This window comes from Drosophila willistoni, assembly GCF_018902025.1.
Source record: "Drosophila willistoni isolate 14030-0811.24 chromosome 2R unlocalized genomic scaffold, UCI_dwil_1.1 Seg167, whole genome shotgun sequence".
NCBI classification, from domain to species: Eukaryota; Metazoa; Arthropoda; class Insecta; order Diptera; family Drosophilidae; genus Drosophila; species Drosophila willistoni.
The window spans coordinates 20,465,069-20,485,331 of NW_025814050.1; the positions used below are offsets into that span (position 1 = coordinate 20,465,069).

At 37.9% G+C, this 20,263-nt stretch overlaps 6 protein-coding genes across 8 annotated transcripts; 3 read left to right on the top strand and 3 right to left on the bottom strand.

Moving 5' to 3' along the window:
• The first annotated feature begins 2,393 nt into the window (after positions 1-2,393).
• On the top strand, positions 2,394-4,082 carry LOC6642692 (protein Fam92). Its single transcript, XM_002065482.3, has 5 exons — positions 2,394-2,681; positions 2,740-2,899; positions 2,958-3,098; positions 3,161-3,655; positions 3,721-4,082. The coding sequence occupies exons 1-5, from the start codon at positions 2,542-2,544 to the stop codon at positions 4,024-4,026; spliced, it is 1,242 nt and encodes a 413-aa protein (XP_002065518.1). The 5' UTR covers positions 2,394-2,541; the 3' UTR covers positions 4,027-4,082.
• Positions 4,083-4,665: 583 nt separating this feature from the next.
• Positions 4,666-5,943, bottom strand: LOC6642693 (heat shock factor-binding protein 1). The gene is made up of 2 exons (XM_002065483.4): positions 5,721-5,943; positions 4,666-5,652 (listed from the first exon to the last, which is right to left on the bottom strand). Exons 1-2 carry the CDS (start codon positions 5,823-5,825, stop codon positions 5,485-5,487), a joined length of 273 nt encoding a protein of 90 aa, XP_002065519.1. The 5' UTR covers positions 5,826-5,943; the 3' UTR covers positions 4,666-5,484.
• A 930-nt stretch (positions 5,944-6,873) lies between these two features.
• Positions 6,874-9,025, top strand: LOC6642694 (probable tRNA (guanine(26)-N(2))-dimethyltransferase). The gene is made up of 4 exons (XM_002065484.4): positions 6,874-6,958; positions 7,018-7,460; positions 7,515-8,594; positions 8,653-9,025. The coding sequence occupies exons 1-4, from the start codon at positions 6,905-6,907 to the stop codon at positions 8,783-8,785; spliced, it is 1,710 nt and encodes a 569-aa protein (XP_002065520.2). The 5' UTR covers positions 6,874-6,904; the 3' UTR covers positions 8,786-9,025.
• On the bottom strand, positions 8,782-9,702 carry LOC6642558. The gene is made up of 2 exons (XM_002065485.4): positions 9,057-9,702; positions 8,782-8,968 (listed from the first exon to the last, which is right to left on the bottom strand). The coding sequence occupies exons 1-2, from the start codon at positions 9,511-9,513 to the stop codon at positions 8,847-8,849; spliced, it is 579 nt and encodes a 192-aa protein (XP_002065521.1). The 5' UTR covers positions 9,514-9,702; the 3' UTR covers positions 8,782-8,846.
• A 1,301-nt stretch (positions 9,703-11,003) lies between these two features.
• Positions 11,004-13,175, bottom strand: LOC6642559 (serine/arginine-rich splicing factor 2). Of its 2 annotated transcripts, XM_002065486.4 has the most exons (5): positions 12,953-13,175; positions 12,743-12,873; positions 11,867-12,314; positions 11,727-11,802; positions 11,004-11,110 (listed from the first exon to the last, which is right to left on the bottom strand). In XM_002065486.4, exons 1-3 carry the CDS (start codon positions 13,112-13,114, stop codon positions 11,918-11,920), a joined length of 690 nt encoding a protein of 229 aa, XP_002065522.2. In that variant the 5' UTR covers positions 13,115-13,175; the 3' UTR covers positions 11,004-11,110; positions 11,727-11,802; positions 11,867-11,917. The 2 variants fall into 2 exon arrangements, with proteins under 2 accessions (XP_002065522.2, XP_023031383.1); XM_023175615.2 differs by lacking the exon at positions 11,004-11,110 and having other exon boundaries at positions 11,528-11,802.
• A 242-nt stretch (positions 13,176-13,417) lies between these two features.
• LOC6642560 (eukaryotic peptide chain release factor GTP-binding subunit ERF3A) lies at positions 13,418-19,435 on the top strand. Of its 2 annotated transcripts, none has more exons than XM_047010861.1 (7): positions 13,418-13,448; positions 17,092-17,280; positions 17,343-18,112; positions 18,175-18,261; positions 18,324-18,500; positions 18,561-18,729; positions 19,180-19,435. In XM_047010861.1, exons 1-7 carry the CDS (start codon positions 13,433-13,435, stop codon positions 19,221-19,223), a joined length of 1,452 nt encoding a protein of 483 aa, XP_046866817.1. In that variant the 5' UTR covers positions 13,418-13,432; the 3' UTR covers positions 19,224-19,435. The 2 variants fall into 2 exon arrangements, with proteins under 2 accessions (XP_046866817.1, XP_002065523.2); XM_002065487.4 differs by lacking the exon at positions 13,418-13,448 and adding an exon at positions 13,518-14,417.
• Positions 19,436-20,263: the final 828 nt, after the last annotated feature.

Consider the following 20,263-nt stretch of genomic DNA (forward strand, 5'->3'; position numbering starts at 1 on the left):
AATGTATTTCTATTGCAACTAAAACCATAGAATATTTATGTAGTTTTTAAAAAAGTATTGTAATATTTTGATAAGTAATCAGAATCAGTGAATCCAGTAAAATTATCAATGGGATAGATTTTCACATAAATTTCAGTTTTGTATTGTATATTTTCGCACTTTTTTATTTTAAACAATTATTTGTTAATAATGCTTTTCACACAGTTTGTTGTTTTGGTTTTAATTTTATTATAAACACTTTTTTTCAACTGTAATGTTAGGCAATATTTTGAACATAAACTTCAATATTTTTTTCCCACTTTTTTTGCAAATACTCATAAAAGGCAACTTTCAAGGCAAATAATTTACGTTTGTTTATAAACAATTTGAAAATATGCCAACGGAAATAGACTAAACAAATTTTTGCATACTTTTTCGTTTGCTTATTTCACTCGCGATCTTTTGTTATCCAAAAGAAGACAGCGACCCGTTGGGTTATATGAGAAATATCGGACTAAACGAATGCGTATGAATTTGGCTTCATTTATACCAAAGCACGCAACTCGTATGGAAAAGAATCAGAGACACACACAGACGGAGAGTGGGAGAGAATGAGAAAAGTATGAGAATTCAAGAGAGAGTGAGAGAGAGAGGGGGGCAAATGAGTATCATTCCATTTACTGACACGTCAGAGAAGACTACGAAAAAGAAAAAAAGTGAATGTCTTTGGTGGACCCTCCGTCACTTATTCTTCCCTTGACCAAGAAGACTTTAAGGTGTATATGGAAATCAGAAATTCAAAGCAGATTGCCCCCATGGAACGCGAGCCCGAGCTACGCCCTCAGCATTGACAATGCACAAGCTCAAAAGCCAGTTCCAGCTGTTTCTTCTTCTCATTGTTCTTAAACCCCCAAGATTGGGATCAGTAAACCGGATTCACAATTTAACTGCACTTTGTAATATATATGTATACCCTCTCTTATAGAAAGGGTAGACTCATTGTCCATACAAAGTATATAATAATAAGTCAATTGAAAAGCGATCGCATCAATCTCAAATAAAGCATTATCATCTACATATATAAGTAGGTAAGTAGATTTAATTTAACTAAATGAACTTCAAGAAATTGATCGTACAACAAGAGACCATTTTCTGTTTTATCCAAAAATGAATTTAGAACCCTAATTACAAATATTCAATCATTCATATACATATTTCAAAAGACTAACTTCATCTCTTTCATGAAATTTGTATACTAAACTCTCCTATAATTAGTTTTAAGTATCCACAGAAAAAATCGGTCAATTCTATTAAATATTTTATTATATATTGTTTTCGAATAAAAATAGGTGTCCAAAAGTTTAGCTTAGTAGTTAACAAACAAAATTTCTTTGAGTTTTCAAAGTGTATTTTGTGAATTATATTTACATTTTTATTGATATGAGTTTTAAAGACCAATCCAAACATACATATATCATTCTTCTATAAGATATATATTTGGATTGGTCACTGAAACCAATATGAAATGAAAATAATAAGAAAACATAGTCCCACAAGTTATTACTGATTAATTTTGTGTACATTATAATTACATTACCAAGTTGTGAGAGTATAAAAACGTTTGTCTAGTTAACTTTAATCATTGCCTCTAATTTAGACATGCTGCTCTACCATATATGTAAGTTAAGTGATTTAAATTTAAATAACCATTTTCGGTTAATTCGTTGAAACAACATTCTTGTGGTTTCGAGAGCTGCGAGAAAAATCCCAAATAAATAATTAAGTGACGACAAATTTGTTGTCAAGGTTGAGATTGAGATATATACTGTAAAATTTGTCATGGATATTTCTCTCAAAAGCGAGAAGAAGAATCGGACGCTGTCGATGCCAATTTCGATTCAGTTCTAAATTTAGCCATAACATGTCAGGGTCCCCAGACAAACAGAAGACCAAGAAAGAATAATAATAATTCTAGTAAAGGAAAAATCCATGCTCCTGACCTTGATCAGCTTTAAGAAAGAAATTGTTTGTCAATTCACAATAATTTAATCACGATTTAACTTAAAGTCAAGGATAACTCTTTTAAGAAGTCAATCTTATTTTATATTGCACAGCATGCAATTCAATTAAAGAGCTTAACAAAGAATTATCATGCAAGTATGTTTATTTTGAAAGCGCGCCACTATGTCAACGCTGTGCAGCCATCTAGCGAGAATCCCTAGTAACTAAATTGCTATGAGTTGGCATCCCATGTTCGAGTTGGGTAGGGTATCGTGGGGTAGTTTGAACATTCAAAGCATTTGTTAAATTGTTCCTAAAATCAACCTTAAATAAATTGAACTCTAGTTAATTTATAAATGAATTACTAAAAACACAAAAATTTAAAGTAATTTCATATTAAATCTAGGAGAGGGAGCACCTCCCCACCCCTATTTTTACCCGTCTACGCCCTTGTTTTTTTCCATTAAAAAATTCGTAACATAGCAACCGCCTTTGTTTTGTTTTGTTTTGAAAGTAAAGAAAAAATAAGAATTGATAATTGTAAAAAATATTCTTGAAATAATGTTTCGCCGTGGTAAATTATCCTTTTTGAATACCAAAGATGATCGCATTAAGATAATTAATGAACGGATTAATCTCACCGAACGTCATTTAATGGAAATCTGCTCGGCCTTTGCTCTGGTTACTAGAAAAATGGCCAAGTATATACCTCCTAGTTTCGATCTATTGTAAAATTATTGAAAGGATATTGTTCCACAGATATCGAGACTCTTACGATGAACTAGCCAAGGGTATAAAAAACTATGCCGATGACGAGGAGATCAATGAGAGTCTCTCCTCAGGGATGAAGAGTTTCACAAATGCTGTCACCATGTTGGGTGATTATATGGACATAAATGTGCATCGTTTGGAACTGAAGGTGGAGTCCTTGAACCAATAGAGATTTCCAAGTGTAAACATTTGTCTCCTTTTTTCAGCTAGTCAATGAATTGTCACAGTTTGAGCAGCTCTGCAAATCCACCAGGGATAACTTACGTTTGGCTGTAATAGCAAGGGATAAAGAGGTCCTGCGACAACGACAAATGTTGGAACTTAAATCCAAATTTTCCGCCAATAATGTAAGTTCAAGTAACGTTTTATCATTCAGCCTAGTAATATTGAAATCTCTCTTCTTATATAGAGTGCTGCCGATTCGGAGCTATTCAAGGCCAAAATGGAAGTCACACGTACGAATAAAGAAATCGATGAAATTATTAATAATTTTGAGCAAAGAAAACTTCACGATGTCAAACAGACACTGCAAAATTTCATCTTGATATCAATGAAACATCATACGAAAGCTCTGGAAATTCTCAGTGCTAGTTACTATGATATAGGTAGAATCGATGAACGAGATGATTTTATGGAATTTCAAAAACTATTGAAAACCAAGGAGGACGCCCAGGCCACAACACGCATGGCGGCACTGAAGAAGGGATTACGTTCGCAGTCAATGGATAGCTTGGAGCATGATCATCTGATGAGTCCTTTGAAGAGGCATCAAAAACTGTCCAGGAGTAGTAAAAATTTAACCGGTGGTGGCATAGCAGGTCACCAAAATAAGACTGATCAGCAGCATGTTGCCAGTGAGGACGATGATGAGGACGACGAGGAGGAAGAGGAAGATGATGATGAGGTAGGTTACTTATTCTGATAAACGGCAATATAGACATCATTATAAACTCTGCCATGTCTTTTAAGGAAACCGAACAAAGTGATGAAGAGGCAGAGGACGATGAAGAATCAGGCAGTGTGAGCGATGATGAACGTGAACCAACAGGAAAAGCCACAAACGTCGCCGCTGGAGCAGCTTCTGGGCCAGAGAAACAACACACAGCAATGCGTGAGAATGTATTTGGGGCCAGGACACAGCGAACTATTGGTAAGGATGCGATATTGAATGCGACAGCCATGAAACCCTCCAGGCAAACGGTTAAACATCCCTTCAAGGCAGTGGCCGCCACCCATGTAAGATTGCAAAAGCAATTCCATGTGCCGCAGAACTAATTTATATCGAAATTAGCATAATCATAAATAAACAAAATTATAATGGAAACACGTCAAGTGGAACAGTGCTGTTTTATCCCTTACTATATATTTGTCATGGTTAAACTTTGTTAGATCGAACAAGAAACAAGAAAAGATAAAACTGTATGCAGTTTGACAACTTTTACAGTTTTGTGGTCACTCATTCCTATGGGGAAAGTGGTGTCTGAAATATATGTATCATAACTTTTGAAACTTTTGACCAAAACTCTAATTTCTAGGAGCTATTCTATATATGTAGATCGTCAAACTTCTTCCATCAACTGCATCGACCTACTATTTTTATGATATTACTTCCATAGAAACGATTAATCCTGCTGAGCACTATTAATTGACTGAATCCAAGACAACGTTATGCATTTTTAAGAAAGATTTTTCGAAAAATATGTAATAATTTTGAAAAAATGTTCAGTCAAAAAAATTATTGGGTAGAACACTGAGAACGTAGAAAATCGTTAACCAACAATACTCAATGTTTTTAAATGCTGGAAATGCTGAAAAGACTTTTAAAACATTTTTCTTATAACATGTAGTTGATACTCTAAATCCTACTATATCCTCAAGGACTTAAGTCCTATGCCCAAAGAAACGACTCCTTAGTTTCAAAAAAGAGGATTATGCAGTATTTAATTTTACTTTGCTAATTTTGATGGCCATGTATGAAGCTTTAAGTAAAGTTCTCCTCCTGCTCAATTAATATTTGTACAAATGATACTCAAGATTTCTCTCTATATAGTAATTTTATACTACCTAGGTAAATGTATAAATATACATATATATAATGCATTTACCTAGATATAAATTCCTTCTCTCCACCTCTTCAAACAAATCCAATCAAAATAGGAAACAAGCAACTATTGACGATGATAAACGTAAATCGAATTTAAAATTAGCATAAGCAATTCATTAAATACATAAACACTCAAACATTATTTGGCCTAAATAAACAAAGTTATAATGGAAACAAGTCAAGTGAAACCTCCAACACCCACCCACCCACTCGTGTCCATGGTTAAAGATTGTTTGATCGAAGTTCTACAGTTTGACATTTGCATTACAGTTTGACAAGAACTCTTATGTTTTTTACAATTCACAAAATTAATTCTTTAATTATAATTTATAATAAAAACCCTAAGGCAAATAATTGAAAATTCGTTTGCCTCGCTAATGTATAAACGACAAACTGGAAACTCAATTATTGTACTTAAAAATTAATCACTTAAGTTAAATCAAATGAGCAAAATATGGTGACTGGTCTACAGTTTGAGAGCAATTGCCAAAAATGAATGTTGTGCAAATCCGGAATTGTAAATGGGTGCCAATTAGTTGGGTGCTTCGATGTGTGTGTGTGTGATATATACTATATAGAGATAGTTTATAGTTGGGGCGCAGACACGCCCTGCTTTGGTCATCCTCCTCTCATTTCTCTGGCAGCTGCCCCTGGCCTTCGATGCCGGCTTGATTCATCAAATCGGCAATGCTCTTCTCCAGATCATCGATACGGGTGCCCATGTCATCGATTCGGGTGATTATCTGGTCCGACATGGTCTGGAACTTATCCTGGACATTCTGCAAAAGATTTTGTACCTGAACACGGCGGAACAATATTTACAATTCTCCAAAAAAGATTCTACCACAAAAACCAAAAAACTCACATAGATGGTCAATTCCTGCATATTCTTGGGATCCGCATTGCTATTTAGCGAATAGTTCTGCTGGTCCAAGTCGCTGTCCATCTCATTGTTCCGCAAATCGGTCATTGTCTCTGATTGTTTTAATTTATATATAAAAGTACAAAATTTCTTATCTTTGTTTCGTTTTATTTATTTGACAGCACCCACACAACCTCCCTGCGTGACAACAAAAACAACAATACAACAACAAATGGCAGTGCTGCCAATTTAGCTATTTTCCCACTCGATCTAGTGGGTTGCAACAAGGAAATGCAGGATAAATTGTGATATAGCGGCTAGCGGAAATTATAGCTGTTTTTCAAGAAAAACTAGCTTTACTTTATATTTTGAAACATTTAGTAACTTCGTCACATTTTCATATGAATAGTATTTTTTCATTTGAATGGCAAAAAAACATCGATAAGCGAAACGAGTATTCAGTCATCGTTTTCTGTGAAGTTTACTAAATGTTTCCCAATTTTTTAAACCGCGAGCAAAAGTTGAAAATGCGTAAAATATAAAATCAAAAACCGCGTGGTAAAGACCCTGCATTTAAAGATTGGCTGACTTTAAATGCAGCTGATGCGGGCAAATGTTTTTTGCAAATACCTGACATTAGTCATTAGCGAAAGATAGGGACCAATGAAACCTACATAAACCAAGATGATGAAGATAAAGTCATTGATGAAATCATCCAAAATATTGAAATATACCAAAAATAAACAAATATTTTCTTTTTTTTTGGCTACGAAGAAATATTTCTAGCTATTTCTAGCTTTTTTCAATGGCTGATTTAGCGTTTTGATGCAACGAAATGTTGGCAGCACTGGACGGCGGGTCTATTTACAACCAGTGCATGCAACCAAAGAGCGCAGTTCATGCAAAAGAGTAAAAATCGAGAAAAATAGTACCAACATCAGGTAAAGGAGTCAAACTCCGAGAATAGAGTCGAACATGCAACAAAAGAGTACGTCCGTCGACCAAAAGAGAACGACAAGAGAAATTGGATTGGCAGTGCTGCCAATTTAGCTATTTTCCACTAGATCTAGATCAAGTCAAAATAAATAGGGGGCGTTCAAAAATAGTGGGTGAGCCACTAATTTTCTATCCGGTCTGGCAGCCCTGTCTTACACGTGTTTTTTGTTTTGGTTTTTTGCGGCGTTTAAATGGAAGTGGAAAACGGTCAAAACGAGGAAAAGCAGGATCCAAAGCAGCAACAGGTGGTTATGATGTATTCAAATGACAATTTAGGAAAAAAACTTAATAATAAAATTTCTAGGACATTGCCGACAATCCCAATGAAAATGTTATTCGGGAACGAAACGCCGAAATTGTGTCAGGAGGCAATGTTTTTTACAACCCAGTTCAAGAATTCAATCGAGACTTGAGCATATCTGTGCTCAATGTGTACTCCCAAATATTGGCCCAAGAGCGCCTAGAGAAGGAGGCGAAAAAGAAGCGAAAACAGCAAAGCGAAACAAATGAATCCTCACCAGAAATAGCGCCGACATATGAAGCGGGAACCCGTTATGACGACGGATTACGGATATTGGAGGCCCTGGCTGCCACTGGATTGCGCAGCATACGATATGCCCAGGAAATAGCAGGAGTACGCGAAATTATAGCCAATGATTTGTCCAGGCAGGCCGTAGAGTCCATTCAAACGAATATCAAGCACAACAAGGTTGAGCAATTGATACAACCAAGTCATGCGGATGCCATGTAAGTGACAGAGTACTTCTTCTTAAACTACTTATTGAAACTTTTTCTGTTAAGGACCCTGATGTACTTGTCTTCCGTGCCAGAGAAACGCTTCGATGTGGTTGATCTGGATCCCTATGGCTGCCCAAATCGTTTCTTAGATGGCGCCATTCAATGTCTCAATGATGGTGGCCTACTCCTGGTGACTGCCACCGACATGGCCGTATTGGCTGGCAATGCTCCCGAAGCTTGCTATGTGAAATATGGATCAGTTCCCCTAAGGATGAAGTGCTGCCATGAAATGGCTTTGCGCATTCTCCTCCATTGCATCGAAGGACATGCCAATAGGCATGGCAAGTATATAGAACCATTGCTTAGTGTGTCGGTGGATTTTTATATACGGATATTCCTGCGAGTACGAGTGGGTCAGGCGCAATGTAAACTTTCCATGAGCAAGCAATCCTGGCTCTTCCAATGCACGGGCTGTGAGAGTTTTGCCTTGCAACCGCTGGGCATAACCAAACCGAATCCCACCAAAGGCAATCCCCAACAGTTGAAATTTGGCATACCCACTGGACCACAGGTAAATTCGCAGTGCAGCAATTGTGGCCACAGGCATCATATGGGCGGTCCCATCTGGTCTGCCCCCTTACACAATTTGGAATTCGTGGCCAAGCTTCTGGATGCAGTGAAGCAGAAACCATTGTGTGACCTAACCACTCAAAGGCGAATTGTGGGTGTGCTCAGTATGGTGCAGGAGGAGCTGCCCGATGTTCCTCTATACTATACCCCCGATAAGCTTTGCTGTGTCTTGAAGTTGGAAATCGTTCCCATGCTCAAGTTCCGTTCCGCTCTTTTGCATAGTGGATATCGTGTCTCCTATTCACATGCCTCAAAGAATTCCCTGAAAACCGATGCTCCTCCATCTGTTCTGTGGGATATTCTGCGCAGCTGGAGCAAACGACATCCAGTTAGACCAGAGCGCATGATCGAGGGAACCCCCTTGAAGGCCATACTGTCGCAACCATGCTCCAAGGATTATGAATTCGATCGTCTGCACATCGATGCCAATCCCAAAAGTAGACTGCAGGCCTTATCACGCTTCCAGGAGAATCCTACACCACACTGGGGACCAGGAACCAAAGCCACCATTATGTAAGCGTAAAGAATAATTCAGCTGTTTCTTTTATTGATCAATTATCTTCCAATTCAGGGTTGGCGAAAATAAACTGCCTAAAAGCTTTCGCAATCAGAACAAGAAGCAACGACGCAAGGACGAATCGAATGATGGGATTGTGCCAGAGGAGGAGGAAACGGAGGCCAAACAAGTCAAACTGGACAATTAATTGACTAATTTCAATGTTATTTATTAAGAATACCAAACGAAGGTTGTCATCTAATTGGGTTTTAGTAACGGAAGAAATTGCCATCCGATGTTTGGCGAGAGAAGCCATTGTTGACCAATTGATTGTGGACGCCACTGCAGATGAGCTTGACACTATGTGGATGGATCTTTTCCTTGCAGCCACCTTAAACAAGAATCAATCGTTAAATAAATATATCGAGATCTTTCGATATGAACTTTAGTCTGAAATTTATAATTTCCTTTGCACTTACCTATACGCAAAGGATGACCCAGTTTATCTTCCATTTGTTTAAGAACCACACGCGTGTTGCGTAGGACGCGGAAGGACTTCACTTTGGCACCGCTTTCGTTTTTGGCGCCTGGTGCTGACCAACTGGTCACCGCCGAGCAGGTGTCCCTCTGCAGGACCGAATCTATTTTCTCGGGAAACGCTTCACGTCCATGATCGTAACGCGATTGCAATTGAAAATCCAACGAATCTTTGGGTATGTGAGGATTGCCACGATAACGTTTGCTATAGCGCACCGAATTCATTGTCTGATGATAGAACAGACGCTCGAATGGCTTCAGATGGCCATGCCAGGTGCTAGTGTCCAAAAACGTTGATGGCGCCGGCGGTTTGGGCATGGGGCAAATGTAAGTGCCCTCCTGACTAAGATCCGGCTCATATGATACATTGCGCACGGTGATTCCCTCGTATTTAATCATGATTTGTTAATCGCAAAAAGAAATCTCTTTGAATTTTGTGCACACCGATGTAGAAAAGAAATGAAACAGGCGAAAACTAATATATTTGTGTATGTAAGGCAGTGAGGCAGGTTACAAAGTAATTTCAATTTGGTTGCCAAGTTGGACTAAAGTTTTGTCAATAAATTCACCCGCCTGCTGCCCTGCCAGTTGACCCGGAAACGGCTTTAATTTTCAATCTTTTCCATTAAAATGATTGTTAGGAAACTTCCCATACATGTGTTTAAATGGATGGATGGATGGAGTTTGAGACATACTATATACACAACATAATTATAAATTTTAGAGCTTTCAGGCACTTTGTTTAGAAATTTTCCATTATTTGAAGTTATGCAATTATTTTGAAACTTTTTAAGTCCGAATAATCGGTTAATTGAAATTCTACTGAAGCCAAATTGGAAAATGTTCTTCAAGTTGTTAAACTTGTCTTAGACCCATGACCTTAAAGAGTTCAATCAAATAATGAGTCCTAAAAACTGTAAATTGAAAAAAAGAAACTAAATTTTGTTACTATAATGTATAATCTTCTAAGAAATCGAAGGAATATATAATATTTAGAAAAATAAAAACAGTTGTGGGTCCAATTTAACATTTTTCATAAATAAATATATGATAATAAAAAGGCTTTGATTAATTACCAGAATATATAGAAATATAGTTCGAAGTCCTGCGACTAATCGGTTTAAACGTTTCCCTTAAGTCTAAGTCACCGACTTTCTTTTTACCACTTTTCCAACCAAAACAAAAGTCAAAGTGCAAATATTTAAAAAAAAATATATTCTTTATTAGAAAAATCTTTTAAAATATTGAAATTTTTTGGTTTAGTTGGGACTGAAAAGGAAGTTATCATATTAACAGCTTGAAGTATTTGCACTTACCGCAGAGTGCCTCCTAAAGAACATGTGATCCCTAATGGTCTATATCTTAGCAAGGTCCTTTATCCGAGTAAATTGTTCGAAAGACCCGATGGATGCTAAAGATGGCTGCAAATTGAAAAAGTTTACGCCACCCACCAACCGCCAAAACACCCAGAGAGAGATGAGAGTTACGGGAACTACAGAAGACGAGAGACTGTATCAAAAACAGCGGCAGCACAGCCAGACAACCAGCGAATAACGTGAGAGAAGAAACGGCCGGAAACAGCAGCCAAACAGCGCACGTTGAACGGCAAACAGCAAACTATGTATTATAGTAGTAGTAGTAGTAGTAGTAGGAGGGGATCGAGTATAGCAGCAGCAGCAGCAACAGCAACAACAGCAACAGTAGATATTAGCGAAGTTACAGCAACTAAACAGCAACTTAATTTTTCTTTCTTTTTTTCTCATTTTTAACAGCAGCAGCAGCGCAGCATCGCAGCGATGTTCCGCTCTCGTGTGTTTTTGTTTTTTTGTGAATTTCTTTTGCTCTGCTCTCTGCTCCTCTGATTCCTCCACCTGAACTGCACCTTCTCCTCATCATCCTTCTCTGCCTCTCTCCTTGCCTCTTTCTTTTTATCATAATCAATTATTCAATCTCTTTTTTTTCACTCGGCACAGCAAACAACCAGCCGCTTTACACCCTGCATATGTAATAAATATGTAAAATGGATGGTAAAAGAAGCTGGTTAATAAAATTTATGTTAACAATTGAAATGTTTTGATAAAAGACACAAAGAACGAAACGACAAACGAACAGAAGATGGTCACAAAAAAAAAAAAAGAAGAGAAATTAAAGAAAAAAGAAAGTAGAGGGTCCCCTGCTGTTAATAATTCCTGTTCTACTGTACTTAAACTTTTTGTTTGTTGAGTTTTTCTTTTATTTTTTTGTTTGTTGTAAATGTTTTGTTTTAAAAAAAAAAGGGTCGAAAAAGCGTTGATTCTTTTCTACATAGAAAAAGAAATGAGTAACTAAAAGCTAATCCTAAGCTTTTCTTTTGTGTAGGTAAAGGGATTTGGTATATGAAATTAAGAACAAAAAAAAAAGAAAGAGAAAACAGTAGATTGAACCTCATCTTAATCAGCTGTTTTGTTTTCTTTTCCTCAGCCAAAACTTAAAATAACTACAGATAGTTGTGTGTGTGTGTGTGTTTGTGTGTGTGTGTGTATTTGTGGGTGGATAGGAGGTGTAAGAGAATAGGTGTGTGTGTTGTGTATAATCTTCATTGTTTCTTTCGTTTTTTTTGTATTTTTTTATACCTGCTGTTCTGGTACAGCATTATGATGATTGATTAGAAGCTGGAGCAGCGATTTAAGCCTTGTCAGCGTGAAAAATCTGAAAGAAAACACAAAAAGATGACAATAAGGAACATCCGACTGCATTTACTTAAACAACTTACCACGCTTTAGTTTATCTGGAACGTTTTTTTACACAAGCCGGTGGCAGCCACCTACGAGCGACTGCGACTACGTGAATTACCCACACCGATTGCTCCGCCACCACCGCCAACACCATTGCGGCTATCACCACGAATCGGACTACGTGAGAATTTGGCTCGGCGTTCGCCTGAAAAGGAACGTGAGTACGAACGACGACGAGGCGAACGGGAACGACGACGATTAATTGGGGAACGGGAACGGGAACGTGAACGTCCACCGCCACCACCGCGTCCACGACCACCGCCGCCACCAGGCCCATTTCCACGACGACCATTGCCGCCGCTATTGCGACGCGTAGGCGACGATGGACGACCATAGCGGGCCATCTGAACGCGCAACTCCCTGCCATCCAACATGCGACCATCCATGGCTTCTAGTGCGTCCTCAGCATCGCGTTTGTCATAAAAGCTAAGATGGGGAGAGGAAAAGAGTATTAAAGTCAGAGTCCCTACTAAACTGGGCTTTCAATCTTAATTCTATGCTAATGTAGTTTTACACAGTATGTTGGCCAGCAGGGTTTTGGGTGGGCAACAGTTGCAAGTGAAGACATTTGTTCTGGCATCTTTCCCTAAACAGAATCCCAAGTTAAATACGAGACTCCGCTTCATTATGAAAAAGGGAAAGATGCCTGAGTAGGTAATCTTGTACTTATGTGGTATTGCACAGTATGTTGGCCAGCAGGGGTTTGGGTGGGCAACAGTTGCAAGTGAACACGCTTTTATCTTGGACACTTTGACATTACAAGCTGGATGAGAAGCAATCAAAGAATGGTTTCCCTTCCAGAGAAATGCCCAAAATGGAACATAACCTCACTTTTCCCGCCGACTTCTACTTACCGCACAAAGGCAAAACCGCGGCTTTCACGTGTATAGCGGTCCCTTGGTATGTAAATATCACCAACCTCACCGCAACGTTCAAAAACTCGTCGCAAATCTTCAGGGGTGGTTCGATATGTGAGATTGTCCACCTGGAAAAGAATTTTTAAGATTTTTTTTTTAAGGTTATCTAACTGTACTTTTTTCACTTTCTATTTAGGTGCTACTTGCCTTCAGCGACACCATGCCATCAATCCTTGGCGGCGGGCGTGCACCACCCGCACCACCACCACCACCACTACCACTTATACTCATAGTTCTGTTAGTTGATTGTGAGGTTTCCCACGAAATTCCTTTTTTCTTTTTATACTCCAAATTGGCAATGAACGGCATACAAAATTCCACACGAGTTGACAATGAAAATTTTCTCTTTGACAGTGTTGATAATCAATGGAGTTGACAAAAAGTGTGACCAAATTTATTACATGGTTATCGTCTATCGATAACTAGTATTATGAGTGCGATTTTAAAATCTAGAAATCTTTTATCCATTTCAAGAGGTAATAAAAGTGTAAAGTTTAGGATTGTTGACAAGAATATGTTTATTTAAATGTATAAATAAGTAGGTGAGTTTTATTGTGTTATTCTAAATTTTTATTGAAGATTGCTTTGTTTTAAAAATTAAGAGGGAGAGAGCTATTTTTATTTCGAATGGAAAACCACAGAGGTAACTGCTTATGTATTCCTTGATATTAAAAGACTTCACGATCCCACCTCTAGTATCGATAACCGATTACTTTGGCCTTGTCCATGCGTGGCGCTATAAACGTGTAGAAAGTAATTAGCAAGTTTTGCCAATAAATAACAAACCAAACAAATTCCAACAATTAAAAGATTAATAATTGCCAAACAGTAGACAAATAATCCCATATTTTGTAACCGGGAGCCATTTGAATTTGGCGAAAAGCTGCGTCAAGCATTAGAAAAAGTTATCGCAGCGCAGTGGTATGAAAAATAATCGAACCCCAAGTGGGCCGGGATGTTTATGGTTTGTTGCCAACAATAATATTATTCACGATAATAGAAAAGCGAGAAAAGTATTTGTGAAAAATTGAAAATTAAAAAAACAAACTTCAAGAGTCTGGCTTCCCCCTCGAGTTACTGCCAAATACGCGATATCAATCTATCTCTGTCTCGCGCTTTGCTGACCGCGTGCAGTTGTGAGTGTCAGTTGAAGGAGGCGAAAGTGTGTCGTTGACGTTGCCGTTGCCGTCGTGTGAAAAAAGTGAAAAAAGAAAGAAGAGAAGAAACGAAATGGCCGCTCAGGAAAATACGGAAGTTACAACAAAATTCTCCACACTAAATGTGAATGCGGTGGAATTTGTGCCCAGCTTCAATTACAGCAGCGCTGTGACAACGCCAGCAACAGCAGCCGCAGCAGCAGCAGTACAAGCAGACGACGAAGCGCCGCCGCCGACGCCGCCTTCCGCTGCTACTGCTGCTGCCCCTGAGGAGCAAACAACAACGAACACGACAGCAGCTTCAGGATCAGCCACACCAGCCTCAACGCCAGATTCCACAGGCTCTGGTGGATCAGCAACAAATGCATTGCCAGCAGCTGGTGGCGGAGGAGGAGGAGGCGGCGGTGTCGCCGGATCGGCATCTGCATCCGCATCAGAATCACCAGCCCAACCAGGTTCGCCAATAGCAGCAGCAGCAGCATCAGCTGCCACGCCTTCATTAACTACAGCGCCCATTATTGAAAGCATAAACTCATCAACGGATAAAATTACTAACAATGGTAAAAGGAGTGGCGGGGGCGGGTTGCGGGCTCATTGAACTTTCCCACTTACATGCACACTTCCATACATACATATGTATATTTACAGTTATGTGTCTTGCGTTTGCATGTGCTTTGCCGCCCCCTACTCTCCCTCCCACCCTTATCCTATAATTGTGTGTAACAAAGACAATTTTTGCCTTTACCCTGCCAGAGCTTTCACCTGGCCCCCGCCCCCTACATCTATTCTAACTAACTACCTAAAAATATTAACGTCTTTCATTCTCATTCCCTCCCTCTGTTGGTGGCAGTTCATAAACATAACCTCAATTTTTGAAATGCAGTGTCGACAAATCGCATGTGTTAGCTATGTTGTTTCTTCTATATTGCTTTGATCCAATGTGATTGTTAGTGGCAAATTTTCATCGAACTGTTGTAGTTGTTGTCCAAACGCATTTTCCATCTCTCTTTTTAACGCCTTCGTGTCGCCAAAAACAAAAAAAAAAAACATTGTCGACGAATTTAATCTCGTCCCACATTGTTAGAGATGAGCAAGTGAATTACAATGTTACAAGTGCAACTGCGAATACTTAAACAAAATCAACTCTAAATATCTAAAGATATTTAATTTTTCTTTCATATTCAATTGAAAACAAATCGACAATCAACAAGTTATTCTTAATGATATTCTTATTCAGTTTCTTGCAACAGGTGATTGCTTATATAAAGAAATTGGCAATAGGCACGACAGCCTTAACTTATTGAACTTGATATTGATTATGTGGCTATTTAATTACTAATATAATAAGTAATATTGTTCAAAGAAATAATAATTGCGACAAGAAATATTTTCAAGTTGATGTGAGACACAAAGTTGCTCATCTCTGGCAACCTTTTGCATATTTGCCATTCGCCCGGCTACGCCAACGCAGCAGCTGTTTTGCTTGTGCCCCCCCACACACAAACACTCAACAGCAGCAGCCACATGTTTTGACACGTTTACGTTTTTGGCTTACACGATCATTCGCTCGTTACTTTCAAAAAATTGGAGTTTGGCCTCTCGCTGAACCCTCTCTCTCTCTCTCACTCTCCCTATTACTCGCTCAGTCAGATGGCTCCATTCAACGCACGTTCTCTCGCTTGCTTCCTAACATATGAGCTATTGTTGTTATTGGTGTTGTTGTTGTTGTTATCGCTTGTTTGGCCCAAATGGTGGCGCTTTTTTGCAGCTCCTTTGCGGTTAAAACCGCTTTGAACTTGTTTTTTGTTGTTGTAGTACATTGGCAAGCGGCAACGGCAATCGCCAGCCCAGCAAATTGTGTCTAGTAATGAAATTTTCGTTAATTGTGGCTGACCTGGCCGCATAGAACTTTATTTTTAATTTTATTTTTTGTGCGTTTGTTTAACATTATGAAAGGAGGCGGCTCCAAATATATTTTATCCAAAAAAGTTAGATCTTATAAAAGTTAGTACAAAGTAAAAACCGTTAAACCCTGCCGATCTACCCTTGTAACTTTGTTAACAGTTGCTGCTGCTTTTTCTTTACGCCTGATTTTGAACGATACTGACGGGTGATATAGTAACTTTAAATTTAAATTTCCTTCAATTTCTTTTTGACTGCATTTGGCACGATTTGATTAGCACTCTGTGACAATTTGTTTATATCATTCAATCAGCACATGACTCAGTGTCTTGTTGGCGCTAATTGGTTTCCCTTCACCTGGAGGCAACAACACTTGTGCAAACCTGTGCCCACCCCCACCGACAATCACAAACATATAAAGTTTTCCTAGATAACACTTAACCAGGGTTACTTGTCATTTGAACCGATAAAATATACATATTTCTATTATTTTCGGAACTAGTTTTAACAAAGCCAATCCCAATTAATTGGTTATTTCTGTTTTTAAACTGGTTTCAACCAAACTCTCTTTCTACCAATCTCTGAATCATTTTGGAAAGAAAAATAAATAAATATAGAATATGTAAATGGAAAATTTGTCCAATTCTTAACTAATTTAATCTGGCCTCTATTTTCACCTGACTTTCATATATCTAGCTAACTGTGAGTTGTCTAAAGTTTATCGTCAACAAACTTTTATAAAATTAAAATCCCGAATTCGTCAGAAATAGTTTTCTTTGAATGATTTTTAATACAAATCTTTCATTTTGTTTAATTTATCTTTTTAGCAACATAATTTGTAGCATTTGCGATAAACCATCTACTTAGTAAGGTCTAAAAGAATTAGAACTGAATTTGAAGATTTAGTTAAGTTAGTTAGTTAATGGTTTTTTGTAATCTTCTAATTCCTGGAATATTTTGTATAATCTGATTTTCTGGAAACGACTCAATTCTGCATGAATCTCTGATTTCATATTCTCAAGTAACTTTATACACATTGTAATAGAAATTGTACACATTTCTTGATGGCATGCATAAACAATAACAACAACAGCAACATGATTGTATATGTATATCTTTTCAATTTTTCAATGTTATTCGCACTTTTATACACAAAACCAACTTGAAGATTGTTTATCTATTTTGTATTTATGTTGTATTTTGGTTCTGGTTACTTTCTGAATCCAGAAACCGATCCTGCTGATAGCTGGGATGTGGAAGACGATGCTGCTATAACGCCCGAAGATGAGGAAGTGGAAGATGCTGAATTTTCAGAGGGCGGGGCCACGCCGAAAGCCAACAAGAAGAAAGTCATTAAAGTCGAGGAGAATCGAAGCAAGCGCGAACATGTGAATGTTGTATTCATTGGACATGTTGGTGAGTATTCTCTCCGCCTGCCCTTTAAGAGTTCCCTTTGCTTACACTTTGATCCATTTCAGATGCTGGCAAATCAACAATTGGCGGACAAATTATGTCCCTCACTGGCATGGTAGACAAACGAACATTGGAGAAGTACGAGCGGGAGGCACGCGAAAAGTCTCGCGAAAGTTGGTATTTGTCGTGGGCATTGGACACAAACCAGGAGGAACGTGACAAGGGCAAAACTGTTGAAGTGGGTCGCGCCTTCTTCGAAACGGATCGCAAACATTTCACCATTCTGGATGCCCCTGGACACAAGAGTTTCGTCCCAAACATGATTGGAGGAGCGGCGCAGGCGGATTTGGCTGTGCTGGTTATATCGGCGCGAAAGGGTGAATTCGAGACAGGTTTCGATCGAGGCGGACAGACGCGAGAGCACGCCATGTTGGCCAAAACGGCTGGTGTCAAGCATCTCGTGGTGCTGGTCAACAAAATGGATGATCCCACTGTGAATTGGGATCAGACGCGTTACAACGAATGCAAAGACAAGATACTACCATACCTCAAAAAGCTGGGCTTCAATCCAGCCAAGGATCTAACCTTCATGCCTTGCTCTGGTCTCAGTGGCTACGGACTGAAGGAACAGCTGCCCGAGTCCCTATGCCCATGGCATCGGGGGCCAGGCTTCATCCCATTTATTGATGAACTGCCCTCACTTAATCGCAAATCGGATGGTCCGTTTATAATGCCAATTGTCGATAAATATAAGGATATGGGCACAGTAGTTATGGGTAAAGTTGAGTCTGGAGTGGCGCGTAAAGGACAGAATTTACTTGTTATGCCAAACAGGGTAAGACACTCAAATGAAACCCTTTTCCGTCATGTACTTTACTCTTCCCTCTATTTCTATAGACACAAGTGGCTGTGGATCAAGTTTTCTCTGACGACTATGAAGTCACTTCTGTGGGTCCTGGAGAGAACGTTAAGATTAAACTGAAAGTAAGTCAAATGCTCCCATTTAACTAAATATATAACAAATTTTGATTACTTGTCCTTTGCAGGGAATTGAGGAAGAGGACGTATCACCTGGATTTGTTATCTGCGATGCCTCAAATCCCATTAAGACGGGAAAAATCTTTGATGCTCAGGTCGTTATTTTAGAACACAAATCAATTATCTGTGCGGGCTATTCAGCTGTCATGCACATACACTGCGCCGCCGAAGAGGTCACAGTGAAAGTAAGTTGAATGGACAACAACAACAAGAAATATATGTGTACTAATACTCTTGATCCTTAGGCCCTCATCTGTTTGGTGGACAAGAAGAGTGGTGAAAAATCAAAGACACGTCCAAGATTCGTTAAACAGGATCAGGTTGCAATTATGCGCATTGAATGTTCCGGAATGATTTGCCTTGAACAATTTAAACTATTTCCACAAATGGGTCGCTTTACACTGAGAGATGAAAGTAAGTGGAATGACTATAGGCCATTTAGGAATTAAAGGATTAAAACGTGAAATTGTATCTTTTATATTGTTTAATCAAATGATTTAGCTGCATTTATGATACACTCATTCCATATTCAAGTATTCATTATTTTGTCGTTAACTTAGTATATTTTTCACAACTTCTACAGTATTGAGAATTAGACTTCACACCAAGCATCTATTAATTATTATCCTTGCTGAATCAAAGTTTAATATTATTCTCCAAATATTTCAATCCATCAGAAATTTGAATGGTAAAACTATTATCTTTCTCAGCTAAATTTAAATCTTGAATATATTTTCAATTAGTATTTACAGCTAAACATTTGATTAATTTAAGGAACATCCTTTGAATACTATTCTCCACATATTGTTAAATTGATTTGAGAAAACATATTCTAAATAATTTTTCTTTCTTTTTTTCTTCTAGATAAAACCATTGCCATTGGCAAGGTACTGAAGGTGGTCGAATAAATTTGAGCCAAGCTACAATTAATAGAAAACCAACAAACAAAAAAAAACATAATAATATTCGTGTGGACCCGCCTTGTTTATTTTTTTTTTGATGATGATGATATATTGCACACACACACACACACAAACACATAGCCGAAAACACAGACACACACCCACACACACACGCCAGAAATGAGACACGCCGCTCCCCCCGCTTTGTGCAAACCACTTAATACATTTGACTCCTGAACTCACAGATCATCTTCAGCACAGTTTCTTTACTTTCTTCAGACACTGGATTAGTGGAAAGTTATTAACTAACTAACTAACTAGATAATAGCAAAAAAGAAATGATGAAAAGGCTTAAAGGAAGAGATGATCACGATGGCGGGGCAAATGGATCATGGAGAAACAGAGAGTTCAGAAATGCATTATATATATATATATAAAATATAAACTATATTATGTAATGGAGTAAAAATTGCAAAACAAAACACAAGATGTACTATTTATATATATATATATATATATATATATATATATACATATATATATATGACAAAAAATTATATACAAATGAAAAAGAAACCAATATGTATGTAATGCCAGAGGAAGAGAGATAAACGCAAAATGCAAAGATCAAGAGATATAGAGTTAATGCCGATAATGATGATTATATTATATATATTTGACTTTTTGTTTTATCGCTCATTTCCAAAATATTTATATAAATAGCTTCAAGCTAAGATCGAAATTTTTTTTGTATTCTCTTTTCTCTTATACTCTCTCTCTTTTTTTTTATCCCAAATCGCAAATTTGTTTAGTTTTAAGCTTAAAAGTGAAACAAAAGCAAGAAACGAAAAATAATATTATTGTTCTCTATTTTTCATTCTCTTCTCATTTTTATCTATCCATAAATGTTGTGTGTATGCTTAAGATTTAATTTCATTTATCTGAAAAAAGAAACAAACAAAAACAAAAGTCTTCTTTTTAATTGTATAGTTTACAAATATTTTAATTGGTCTGCCTTTTTGATTTTCTCTCTTTATATATAAAAA

What these genes read in the sequence shown, in the direction of transcription:
- LOC6642692 (XM_002065482.3), top strand. Translation starts at nt 2,542, where the DNA reads ATGTTTCGCCGTGGTAAATTATCCTTTTTGAATACCAAAGATGATCGC. An exon ending in GTTACTAGAAAAATGGCCAA is followed by an intron (nt 2,682 to 2,739) that starts GTATATACCTCC and finishes ATTGTTCCACAG; the next exon opens with ATATCGAGACTCTTACGATG. An exon ending in CCAAATTTTCCGCCAATAAT is followed by an intron (nt 3,099 to 3,160) that starts GTAAGTTCAAGT and finishes CTTCTTATATAG; the next exon opens with AGTGCTGCCGATTCGGAGCT.
- LOC6642693 (XM_002065483.4), bottom strand. Translation starts at nt 5,825, where the DNA reads ATGACCGATTTGCGGAACAATGAGATGGACAGCGACTTGGACCAGCAG. An exon ending in TGCAGGAATTGACCATCTAT is followed by an intron (nt 5,653 to 5,720) that starts GTGAGTTTTTTG and finishes CGCCGTGTTCAG; the next exon opens with GTACAAAATCTTTTGCAGAA.
- LOC6642694 (XM_002065484.4), top strand. Translation starts at nt 6,905, where the DNA reads ATGGAAGTGGAAAACGGTCAAAACGAGGAAAAGCAGGATCCAAAGCAG. An exon ending in AGGATCCAAAGCAGCAACAG is followed by an intron (nt 6,959 to 7,017) that starts GTGGTTATGATG and finishes TAAAATTTCTAG; the next exon opens with GACATTGCCGACAATCCCAA. An exon ending in GGAACCAAAGCCACCATTAT is followed by an intron (nt 8,595 to 8,652) that starts GTAAGCGTAAAG and finishes CTTCCAATTCAG; the next exon opens with GGTTGGCGAAAATAAACTGC.
- LOC6642558 (XM_002065485.4), bottom strand. Translation starts at nt 9,513, where the DNA reads ATGATTAAATACGAGGGAATCACCGTGCGCAATGTATCATATGAGCCG. An exon ending in GGGTCATCCTTTGCGTATAG is followed by an intron (nt 8,969 to 9,056) that starts GTAAGTGCAAAG and finishes TTCTTGTTTAAG; the next exon opens with GTGGCTGCAAGGAAAAGATC.
- LOC6642559 (XM_002065486.4), bottom strand. Translation starts at nt 13,114, where the DNA reads ATGCCGTTCATTGCCAATTTGGAGTATAAAAAGAAAAAAGGAATTTCG. An exon ending in ATGGCATGGTGTCGCTGAAG is followed by an intron (nt 12,874 to 12,952) that starts GCAAGTAGCACC and finishes ATTCTTTTCCAG; the next exon opens with GTGGACAATCTCACATATCG. An exon ending in CGCGGTTTTGCCTTTGTGCG is followed by an intron (nt 12,315 to 12,742) that starts GTAAGTAGAAGT and finishes TCCCCATCTTAG; the next exon opens with CTTTTATGACAAACGCGATG.
- LOC6642560 (XM_002065487.4), top strand. Translation starts at nt 14,036, where the DNA reads ATGGCCGCTCAGGAAAATACGGAAGTTACAACAAAATTCTCCACACTA. An exon ending in AGAATCACCAGCCCAACCAG is followed by an intron (nt 14,418 to 17,091) that starts GTTCGCCAATAG and finishes TTCTGAATCCAG; the next exon opens with AAACCGATCCTGCTGATAGC. An exon ending in CTTTACACTGAGAGATGAAA is followed by an intron (nt 18,730 to 19,179) that starts GTAAGTGGAATG and finishes TTTTTCTTCTAG; the next exon opens with ATAAAACCATTGCCATTGGC.